We start from the raw sequence: 11,850 nt of genomic DNA on the forward strand, positions 1-11,850 counted from the left end.
GCTGGGCTGAAACAAAGGAACAAATCTCAGATATCGTCCTCCATGGAGAGAGATCTTTTTATCCCAGCAAAGGGCAGTCTGCCCAGGGATTACCTAAGCAGAGATTCTGAGTATAAGGGCCCTGGATGGAGCCATTCATGGACAAGAAACAAGGCTGGCTGCTCTCACAGACAGTGAGACTCCATCCCAAAGGGGCCCTTTCATGGTCTCACTGAGCGTAATGGCTTTTGTGATACCAATAACAAGCACACATGGACAACTATTCTGGGTCAGATCAAAGGGCAAAACCATCTGAGAGTCACACTTGATGATCCTTGTGAGTCCCTTTCAGCTCAGAATATTCTGTGCTCTGGTGCTCTGTCTCCCTCAGCAGCTCCAGACACCCAGGAGTGCAAGAGCAGGCCAAGCTTATAGAACACTTCTCCTACCACTGCCTCACTCACCACTGCCAGGTTGGAGATTTCCTGAACCTGCTGTAGTTTCTCTGTTTAGCAGTCCCATGAAGATTTCTCTGCAGGGAGTTATCCAACCTCCCTGTGAGTAAGAAGTACTCAGGGGATGATGAGCATCTGTAAGCCCCTTACATTCAGAACCTGTTTCAGTGAGGAGTTCCACCAATTCTAGATTACAGAAAGACACGTTTTTCCAATGGCCTTCTTGGTACTTGGCTTCCACTACCTTATGCTGGCCTCTAGTTTCTTTCATCAGGAAGAAAAAATGAACAATCAATCCCTATTTACTTGTTCTGTGCAAGTTGAGTCACAGACCTGGTATTGTCTCAGCAGTTAAGGCACAGAGCTCCTGAAACATTAGGATACAAAGCTGGTATGTTGCACTAAATTTGTCCATCGAGACAGTGGATTTTAGAAACATTACATTAACTTATGGAATGGATTTAATTTATTTACACTTTCTTTCAGGTAAGGGAGGGAATCTATTTTCCTGCTTCAGAGCATGCCAGAAGAAAAACGCACAGCCAGTCTTAGAATGGAAAAATGGAAGTGAATGAGGGAGATATATGGAGGAAGGGATATTATAAGGTGCTCAAGTGTGACACAGAAACACATCTGCCTAAATCAGGTACATAACAGGCTCACACACACACAGAGATGCATGGGCAACATGACATCTACAAACACTGTTGTCAGCTGGAGGAATGAAAAAGAGGAAAATGCATTCTGAAACCCAGGCAGGCCGGCTCAGGGGGCTGGGATGCTGCACAGCAGATCAGAGGGGCAGCAGAGAGAATGGCTCTCACTTCCACATGTTCCTTAGGCCTTGCTGTTCTGCTTTACACTGCAATCATTAAATCTTCCCCTTCTGCAGGTCTCCCTTTACATGCATGCACCTTTCACAGATTGTTTTCATCATCCCACCTGTAAGAGCATCAGAACTCTGTAAGGCAGGAGAGACAAGACACATAGGATGTGCCTGTGCACAAGGAGCTAGGAAAAGCTCCAGTGCTGAGCCAGTGCTGCTGGTCAGGGGACAGTGCCATGCTCAGAGCCATGGAGGAAGAGAGTCTAAGTGAGGGTGAGCTCAATCTGTTGCAGCAGTAGACTGCCTACAGAGGGTCCTCAAACCATGACCCTGAACAGGGCCCAACCTCCACAATCCCTATGTGGTGTTCAGAGCTGGCACTATGGGAGGAGAAGAGAAACAGAGAAGACTGCTTTGTTTCTAGGGAGAAATGCTGATTAATTCAATGACAATTTCTAGGAAGATTTTGCACACGTTTCCAACCAGACACCCAGCTAAGCAAGGTGCTGAATGTGAACTTTTCTGTCCTTTATCCTTTTACTTCCCCTTACTCTCTTACTTACTTGGCTGGGTATGTGAACTACTGGGCCACCCTACTTTGATACAAAAGTTGTCTCTTTTTTGGTAACAATCCCTTTATTTCCCTTCCCTTCCTTTTCTCTCTTTCTTGAATGCTGCTCAAACCTAAAATTTTCAAGTTGACTTCTCTCATTTTCGAAAGACTTGCATATTCCTGATCAGGTTAGGTGGTGTGATACATAACAGTTTGATATCCTGTCTCGTGAGCTGTCTTGCCTGGGTAAGTCCCCAGCTAAGGGAATTATCATTTTTAAATTTCAAGAGACCATTAATTTTGGTTTTGCTCCATGTGAAGTTATCTGCTGCAGTCTGGCATTAGAGGTCAGGCAGGGTTTTCCCTGCTAGAACAATATGCTCTCATTAGCTTCAGGCAGTATAAATAATAGGATTTTTTCATTCCAGAACCAGAGCAAAACTGTAAGTCAAATACATTTCTCATAGCAGAGTATGCCCATAACATTTCCCTGAGTCTTGGTCAGATGAATGGTTTTTATTCCTGCTATAATATGGCTTTCTAAGGGAGATATCCTGCTTCACATGCAAGTGTGCAAGAGGGTTCCAGTTTTTCTATAGAGCCTCAGTAGCTAGCACTTATTAGGGTGATGAAGCTAAGAGAGATCATCAAGTTATTTACTTTATAAATAATTTTTTCCTCACAAGAAAGTAAGGGTACACCTCATTCCTGAAGAAACAAGGAATACTTAAATGTTGTCCATGCATCAGGAGTAATATGAAATACATTTAAAGGATGCTTTTCTATCTCAATCCCCTCACTCCCACTCAGCCCTAGCAATTCCCAGGAGGAAAGGCTAGCAGAAAATTCTAGCTGCTTCCTTGATTTTGATTTAATTTCGAAAGTCCAGACAGCAAAAACCTGAATCAACCATAGTTATAATGTCCTTCTTTTCCCTGCTACTGAACAGAATAACCCATATGCTGGGCACCATTGTATTCCAGCATGCAGAAGGATCAGGCAGTGCTGGAGGCCAAAAGCAAAGAGGACACTGAACTGAGCATATTTCTCTGTCAGGTACTAGGCATACACACTTCTATGCAGTTAATTTATCTTTGGATGCTAAAGCCACAGTTAGACCAGAAGGATGTAACCCATATGTGCAACGAGCCGAGGACATCTGGGACTTAATTGGAGGATGCAATGCCAACTTAACTCCCCCACTTTTGTCTTGGCTTGTTCACACAAGGGTCAAGAACAGAATTTGGCTCTAAAGCATAGTATTTATTTACTTCCTTCTCATCTTCCACTCCTTCTGCCTCACTGTCTTCTGCTGCAGCCTCTGCTCTCCACTTGCTCCTATTTATCTCCAGTACGTGCACATTCTTTCAGCTTTTCTCTACTTTTCCTTCCTTGATGCATTCCCAATAGCTTATCTGCCTTAAGTTTTCAATTTTCACCTTCTTCTTTGTTCTGTCCTTTTAGAGGATAGAAGAGTTACCACAGAGATTTTGTGTGTGTCTGTACAACCACTTCAGTGTTCAGAGTGAACACCTGCTACATAATGATGGGATGAGGCCAGTTTCAGTATTATCAATTCAGGCTGCCTGCACATCCAGATTGATGTCATTGCACAGGGTCACACATGTAAGGCTTTCTCTACCACCACAAGGAATTGAAATTTACTTTTCAAATAGATAAAATAGAGCTTCTGCAGAACCTTAGTATATAATTTGTGCTACCACAGTATTGAGAATTGGATCACACTCCTGGAAACTATTAGCCACCTCCTGACCACATGTTAATGGCTAAGTTAAAAGTAGCTCTCAAGTTTGCTCAGGGACCCACTGAAGTTGGAGGTTTCTAAAGTACACCTGAAGGGTTTGAAAATCAAGTATCCTCTAGAGCATGTCCCTACTCTGGGAGATTCTGGAACTGGATAAAATCTGGAAGATCTGTTGATGATGCAGCTTTTGATGGAGAAGTGGGCAAATGGCTCTTTGGGCGGGCAGAGGGCAGAAGCTGTTCAACTGGGGAATGCGCTGGGAGCACTGGAGAGGGAATGAGAAACGGAGGAGTGGGGTGGGAGCAGGGAGTTACTGCTCTGTCTGAATGGAGCTCGTTTTTTGCTGTAATCAGAGGGATGGCCTCCCTCAGCCTCCTGCTACGAGAGGCATTTCACCTTCCTGTCCCTGCTGAAGGTGCTGGACAGTAGAAGCCACTTACCTGATAACTGCTGCACTGAAGGCTGGTCATGTGTGCTTAACAACTGTGCCTGAATGGTTTCTACTACCCTCTTAAAGCGACGGCTTGGACCTGCCAGGAGAGAAGAGGCACAAGCAGCTGTGAGAGCAATGGGAGCCAAGCCCACACACAAGGCTGCAGGGGAAGGATCACAAGCATCTTCCCTTCAGTCTTGTCCCCAGAGGTGTCCTGACTGTGTGTCTGTCCTTCAGCCAAAGGGGCTATGGTGTGCTGGGCTCAACAGGAAGAGGAATGGCTTTGGGGCTCCTTTTGTAAAGACAGAAAAGGTGAAGGGGTCTGTTTCCTTGCTGCAACCCCTGTGGGGGACATGCGGCCACCCAGAAGAAAAGGGTGAGTGCATGTCTCAGTCAGAAGGAAGAAACTATGGCCTCACAGTGCCCAGCTGAGACTCTGAGACTTCTGAACGAAACAGGGAGCCAGTACCATGAGTTACACCAAAACTGGTGTGCAGAACAGCCATTTTAGCACTAATCATGGCAGTGCCAACTTCACCTCTTTGGGAATCTCCTTCCCTCCCTGCATTTCCATCTCTACCAACACCATTTTTGTTCCTGATGTCCTCCTTGCCCTTGACTGAATTTTCCTGAGGTTAAGCCAGTTTTTTTTCCTCTGGCAGAGCAATTTGCAGGCCTCTATTATCAGCAAGGACCAAGCCAGCTGGCACCCATTTTAGAGCTTTGCCATGGTTACCTGATAAGAGTGTGAAAGTGACAGAGTAGATCCCGTTCTCCTTTTGCGCCTCTCCCCCTTCTGTGTATGTTATGTCCACCTGGAACTTCACTGGCTTCTGGAAGACAGCAGGACCTCCTGTGGACTTATATTCTGCACGGAAACTTGTCTGTGAGATGACACTGTGACTGAGACTTGGGATCTGAAAGAGATTGGTAGAAGCAGAAAATAGAACCAGTGCTAAATGGAAAAAAAACCTGCAAAATTCTGTTTATAACAACACACACTTCCAGAATGAGTAACATTTACTAGATTTGCTTCTGGTCTTGAATTTTTAATGTACAGTGTTCTTGTGAAATCAGTAAGAGAACAGGTTGCTGGGCACCACAGAAGAATGCACAGCTGCTTACAGGACTGACCTAAATTTAAGGGTTGAATATTGCTGGAATACCCAACATACTTATGAATTTACACATGTTGCTCAATTTCATACAGTCAGTCTTTCTTGTCCTAGTCATCCACCATTTTTGAGAAATGCCTTTTGCTGAGCAAAAGGTGATATTAAGGGAGTGGACAGGAAAGTCAGTGGGATATAAAACTGAATATAAAAAACACCTAAACAGCCTGGTCTGATTTCACAGCTGATCCTGTTTTGAGCAGAAGACCTCCTGAAGGCCTTTCCAACTTCAGTTACTTGGTGATTCTGTGATGTCAGATAGACATCAGGGCACCTGAAGAGCTTGGGACATCCACATGCCTGCAAATAACTCACCCAAACTTCTATCAATATGTAAAAGAACTCTGAGAAGCTTTGTGACATCATGCAACATCTGTGTATTTAGAACCACTGTGGAATTTCATAACTTCCTAATTTTCAAGCAGTTACCTTTCACACTTTCCTCCAAAATTTAACAGCATACTCATATTCTATTTATTGCTTCATAAAGGACCACATTAAAAGAAAAACAAACAAATTACTTGGAAATCTGTCTCTAATCTCTAGGAGGAAAAAAATGAAGATGAGTTCTTTGAGAAGCTGACTTTAAGGGGTTAATTAGCTGGCTATGACAATGCATTTAAGTTTGGATGTTGCTGTAAGAGACAATTCACTGGTTTTGCACACAAGTCCCTACATCACACCTAAGCCACAAGTGGGGTACACACAGGATCAACCAGTATAGACAGTAGAACACACTGCACAACAATACAAACCCAAAAGCACAGCTAAATGCATGAAATTGATACAGGAACATGGCTGCTTACAACCAGCCTGGGATGGACACCAGTGTCTGATGCCCTCCACTGTAATGCACTTACTCCTTGTGTGCTTGTACAGTAACAAGGGTTACAGCTATTTTTTTGGAGAAGTTCATTGCAGAATCACAAAGATTAAAATGGAGTTCAGTATTTTGTGGAAAAAAAAATCAATATAACAAACTATATAAGAATTTAAGTTTCCTTCTCTTAATTCTATTGGAAAAAGTCTAATTATGTTGTTGACTACCTTGAATTGAAAAACCTCTTGAAATACCTTTGCTTTGACTACCTTGAATTGAAAAACCTCTTGAAATACCTTTGCTGTCCTCACTTTTTTATCATGGTACCTCTAGATAATGAGAAAAAGGACTTTCTATAGGAAAAAAAGACAATTTCTCCCTGCTTTCTTCACATCTGCAACAACTGAAACTCTGGACACCAGAAGAAATAACCCTTCTTTCTGCCTTACAGCACTGAAGTGGGGATTTAAAGTAACAAGTGCAGATGCAGGACAGGCCTTTTGTCTGGCTGAAGTGGTGGAGGGCATCCCCATCAAAGGGAAACCCAATCTGCTGCTCAGCCAGCGACTGTAAGGCTGATTTGACAAAGCAGCAAATCACTGTCTTGATACTGTGCCAGCAGTGTGCTCCACTGCTGTGGAATTCCAAACTCTGGCAACCTGGAGGCCTTGCCAAGAAGGCTGAAATCTTATTTCACCTTAGAGAGCATTATCTACAGTTAGTAATTCACACACAGTCCAGTGCAGGCCATGTAAATTAAATCCACAGAGGATGCTTTTGAAGGAGCAGAGCCCCTGTCCAGTAACATTTGGCACATGGAGTCCTGGAATGACCAGTGAGGGGTGGCTCCAAGAGGCAGCTGGGGTTACTCACCGAGAGGAAAGCGTGGACTATATCAGCCTTAATGGAGCTTAATGGCTTGTCCTTAATGACCACAAAAATCTGTTCTTCTTTCTCCAAGTTGATGAAGTTACCGAACCAAGATTTTTTGGCAAGCCTGAAGTAATGAAAAGAAAGATGTTTAGAATATGGAACACCATTTCTTATTTCATACATGCCCCTAGCTAGAAAAAATATTAAATAACACATGAAAAAGTTTTGATGACACTCCAGATGTGATGATATTACTACTAATAAGTGGGAAATAGCATCACAGAACATCCAGAATGACATTTCACTTAGTGAAAACTGATGAAATGACAGACCACACAGCCTGGGTCTGGCAGCATGTGTCACCAACAGTGAAAAATCAGGAGCAATGGTAACTCTTCTGACTGAGCCAACATACCAGTGAATACTGCACACATAGCATACATATAAATCAGGGGACACATTTCTGGTTTGTCTCCAGGGATGTCTCAATTTCTTGTGACAACATGCAGATCCTGGCAACATAAAGATTTAAGTTCCTTCCCACCCAATTTCAACTCTTTTGGTTCCTTCCCACCCAACTGTAACTCCTTTGGAAAGATACTTTTCTGAAGGTGTCCTGTACAGTCACAAGCCCTTGCTTCTTGAAGCAAGCTGTAGATTTCACTGGAGCTCCAATCTACCAGTGAGTGAAATGCACAATTACACAAGGCCAGGACAAAGACTGTTCTGTTCATCAGCCCCATTCAGGGTGTCTATGTTGTGTGTAAACTCTGGTTAGCCTACAAAGGAATGAATTTTCAGTATTAAGAAAGGAGATAACAACATCATGCAAGGCACAGTTCAGGCTTTCCACTGACAGCAGTCTAGATCCTCAGTTTGTTCCAGCATCAGGTGGTGGTTTCATCACAAAATGAAATTGCTCTGTTTTTTCACAGTGATTGTATCAGCAAACGTTTGACTTTGCTTATTGTTTAACCATTCCAATGCACTTCATTGACATTGGCTTTTAAGTTAAACAGGCTAAAGGAAGAATGCAGGGACATGAATGTTAATGAGAGACACTATCTAGACCTCAAAGTAGCATCTCTGACAGGTGTGGTTTTGAGAGGAGAAAAGAGACTGTCAGCTGTGAGACACAGCCAAAGACTTACTGGACCAAACTAAACCCAGGGAAAACCACACTTAAATCAGCCATGTTCTAGGAAAGAATTCAGCGTAAAAATGTCAGAAATTAAAAGACCTGCCACCAAGAGATTGCCTTTTTTACCCCCTCTACAGCATACTTTCTAACACCAAATCCAGTCTGCAGTATGGCAAGCAACAGGATGGACATCCATCACTCAGTGGAAGAAGACAATCTCTCCAGACAAGGAGAGCCATCTGCAAAAGGGCTCTACACACCAGTTTTCCAGCAGAGCAATAAACAGCTGGAGCAGGCTGCAAGTAGCCTCACTTTCTGAGGCAAAGTGAGGCAGAGGCAGAGGAAGGACAGAGGCTAAGAGAGAGAGGAGCAAACTAAGAAAATAATTTGAAGCCTAGGCCTTCAGGATAAAGAACAAAGCTTGACCTCAGCAGTGTCCAGCAACTTGCATTCATTCCCCATCTCAGAATGCTCCTTGAATCGTGCAGCTGTGGGCCCACTGCCCATTTAATGCACACAGCAGAAAGACCACAACTGGAAGAGTACTCAGCTGGGCAAATAGTGATTTGCTTCATTTACTGCAGGCAACCAAAAATAAGAGTAGAGAAAGATTCACTTGCAATTTGGTTAAAACAGTGCCCCCCACTCAATTAAAGTGGGCTGGAAACCTGTCACTCCCTAAAATATTCATAGGCAGCTGTAAAGAAGCCAGTGAGCCAGAGATTAGCACAGGGAGCAGTAAAGAGAAAGGGCCTCTCATTTAAATGGTCGTTAAGGAGCCAGGGTTAGAGTGAGGAAGAAAATTACATACTAATTAGCTCATGTGTCTCTCACACACCACAACAACTCTGCAAGCCCCTGGAGAGCTGGGGCAATAGCTCCCTGCATGTAAGGGGTCTGTGCTCATTAGTAAATTAGCACCTGGTTATCCATCTAAAACGGCTGCTTGTCCTAGGCTTGGATGTATCATCATCTGAACCAGGGCTGCTGGATGGATTCCAGGGGCCAAGGGGAAGCATGGGCCTGGAAAAGTGTGCTTATTTAATTGCAGGTCTGCCATCTTAAAATATGGCTTTTCATTTTTGTATTTTCATTAATGGTTTTGCTGGCCCTTCATTTATAGGTCTCTTAACAAGCACAGGTAACAAGGGCCCAGAACACTGGGAGTTTTTTTCCCTGCTCAACATGGTCTGGAGCCTCCAAAGTCCACCTGGGCTCTTTTCCTTGGTGAGGTTATCACAGTAATAGCAAGTCTGGAAGATTCACTGCTAGCCTGGGCTATGCTCCAGCTTGTAAATCATTTGAATTCACTAAAATAATTTTGCTAGTGTCACATAAGACAGAATAGATGCCAGTGGCCTCTCCTGTTTCTGTAATGAGCAGAATCAAGACACAGCACATATGCACTGGCTTTTCTCCCCACAACTGGCAGAACTAGCTGTACTCATACAGCTAGGAAATAGATCCACTAAGAAGAGGGGACAGTTTTGGAGTAAAATTACACAATAAAGCTTTTTCTCCTCTTAGAGGGCATTAAGTGCTGCTAACTTGGGTTAAAATGCATATGAATCCTCAGCACCCTGAATGACACGCTCTAGCATCTCTCAAGATCAGGCTGTAAGCAGAACAAAACGTACTTAAAATTAAGAATCTTCTCTTACCAAGGCAAACTTCTTAAAGGGGGAGTGGGATAGGAGATACCTGGGGGAGGCTGGGTATGTAGATTACACTAAGGAATCCAATCAGGTGTCCATTTGATGAAAAAGCAAAGAAAGTAGCATGAAAATAGACACTGGTGCTTTATTACTTCACACCAAATTTCACACTCCTATCATGTTGTTCCTTTCCTTACTTTTGGAGTGTCTGACCACGTTCCCTCTCTGTCTCTGAGCACATGGATCAGTAACCTCCAGAGGTTTACCTGCCTAGCATAAATAGCAGCATTTCTACTCAAGCAAATGGAGCTTTGCAGGTTTAAAGCAGCTGGAGCTAAATCTCTTTAAATGTCATCCCTAACACATTTTCTAGGGCTTTTTCACATGAGAAAGAACAGCATTACCCAGACATGTCAAAGTGTATTACCTCATCATCAAGTTTGTTAAATGAATGGCAGGCACTGCTGCACCAGACAGAGCTAGGACATGTATTTATCACTCAACCCATGAGGTCAATACAGCTCTTGATAAGGATATCTTATTTCTTACAGAAAAGAAGAAAATATGGGAAAAAATAAGATATGTAGAAGTGGGCACTGAGCAACAGACATCTATCATTAAAATATAATCTAGTTCATTATTTTTTATGACTTTTATTATGTTTACTGCAGGGTGCAGCCCAATTGAACTCATTAATTTGGCAATTATACAGAAAAAGAAAAGAGGGCCTTAGGCTTTGACTTGCATCCAAACTGCCTCAAATGATAGGCACTACTTCTCTCCACCAGCTTTTAAAAAGTGAGTGGGAAGCAGGGAAGGCAATAAATTAACAGCAAAACTTCCACCAGCATAGATGCAAGGAAGAGAAGAAATTTAATTCTAAAGGTTTTCTGTTTTAATGGCTTTAAAAACATGTGAGATGAGAGTATTGTATATTTCTGTGATAATGATGTGACAATTTTATGGAATTCTCTCATGCCTCTCTATTAGTAAATGCTTGAAAGTGTTGAAAACACAGTATATTCCATTTTTCTTCCTGAATACCTTTACTAATCTCTACTTCTCCCTCTCCTGAAGTGTTTATCTCTCTTTATCCCTCATTCTGCAGCTATACACATAGAATGTCCATCTCACACCAGACAAAAGCCAGGTCTGGAGCAAGTTGTGAAGACAATACCATTGTCACCATTTACAAAACTTTCAGCTCAAAATTCCCATCCAAAACTCATGAATATTTCATACAAGTCTCTCAACAAGAGGCCAAATTGCCTTGGTTGGCAGGCTAAGTCTATGGGCATTGGGTGCACAAACACAAGCTGTGAAAATAAAAAGGAATAATTTGGCATCTGTTGCATATTAGGAAGTGTTTGGAGCAGCACTCTGGCAGGGACTTCCAAACCTGCCATGCAGTGATGCACATTTGTGCAGTGAAATGGTTGAAATGTACACTGACTTTTAGGAATGAGCCTGGTGAATATGAAACAGCTTCTCCATGTCCCAGTACTGCTGCCTAGAATTAACACTGCATTTACTCTGGCAGCCAAAGATCCCTCTGAATCATCTTAGCAGAGCCTCCTGCATGCTATCCTGAGGATGCAAACTCTCCTGTACTAAAAGGAAGACTTTTTGGTGCACAGTTAGTGCCAGTATAAGCCACTGCTTAGCCTCTCCAGTTCCAAAGAGTGATCTACTCGACAGCCAAATGAATGAAGAGAGAAGAAACATGGTACAAACCCAGCAAACTCAGCAAGCTGTGAGAACATGAGGTGGTTACTGGGAGACTGTTTCATCATCTGTTGACCCCCCTGCCATTACTGAGGTACAGATTTTATGTAGGGTCCTCATCAAAAGAATCATCTCACATCTCTGTCCCACCCACAGGACAACAGGTTACAAACAGATACTGATCCAGAACAGAAATATGTCAGCTTATGACATTCAGGCCAGGAAATGACACTGGTATTTGGTGGAAAAAAGGGCAAAATACTTACTCTGGGGATGATTCTGGGGTTAAATTAGACATCTCTTCTGGTGTAGGTACTGCTCATGCACGGACAGCCAAAGAGAGGGAGGAGAAAAGAAATATGATTCAGTACACCTTCCATTTTCAGCTTGTACACCAATGAAACAATTCTTGCATTTGCCCATTGCCTCTGCAGGCTAATTCTGACACTTAAA

General features: G+C 42.9%; 1 protein-coding gene across 14 annotated transcripts in view; it reads right to left on the bottom strand.

Annotated features, from left to right (window-relative positions):
* The window catches only part of BRSK2 (BR serine/threonine kinase 2), a 303,871-nt gene that overhangs the window by 18,767 nt on the left and 273,254 nt on the right, over positions 1–11,850 (bottom strand). For all 14 annotated transcript variants that reach the window (XM_077179936.1, XM_077179935.1, XM_077179934.1 and 11 more), the window contains 4 exons: positions 11,664–11,712; positions 6,877–7,000; positions 4,748–4,928; positions 4,019–4,108 (listed from right to left, as the gene is read on the bottom strand). In XM_077179936.1, the coding sequence (XP_077036051.1) occupies positions 4,019–4,108; positions 4,748–4,928; positions 6,877–7,000; positions 11,664–11,712 (444 nt within the window). The remainder of the gene's footprint in view (positions 1–4,018; positions 4,109–4,747; positions 4,929–6,876; positions 7,001–11,663; positions 11,713–11,850) is intronic.

This window comes from Agelaius phoeniceus, chromosome 6 (genome assembly GCF_051311805.1).
Source record: "Agelaius phoeniceus isolate bAgePho1 chromosome 6, bAgePho1.hap1, whole genome shotgun sequence".
NCBI classification, from domain to species: Eukaryota; Metazoa; Chordata; class Aves; order Passeriformes; family Icteridae; genus Agelaius; species Agelaius phoeniceus.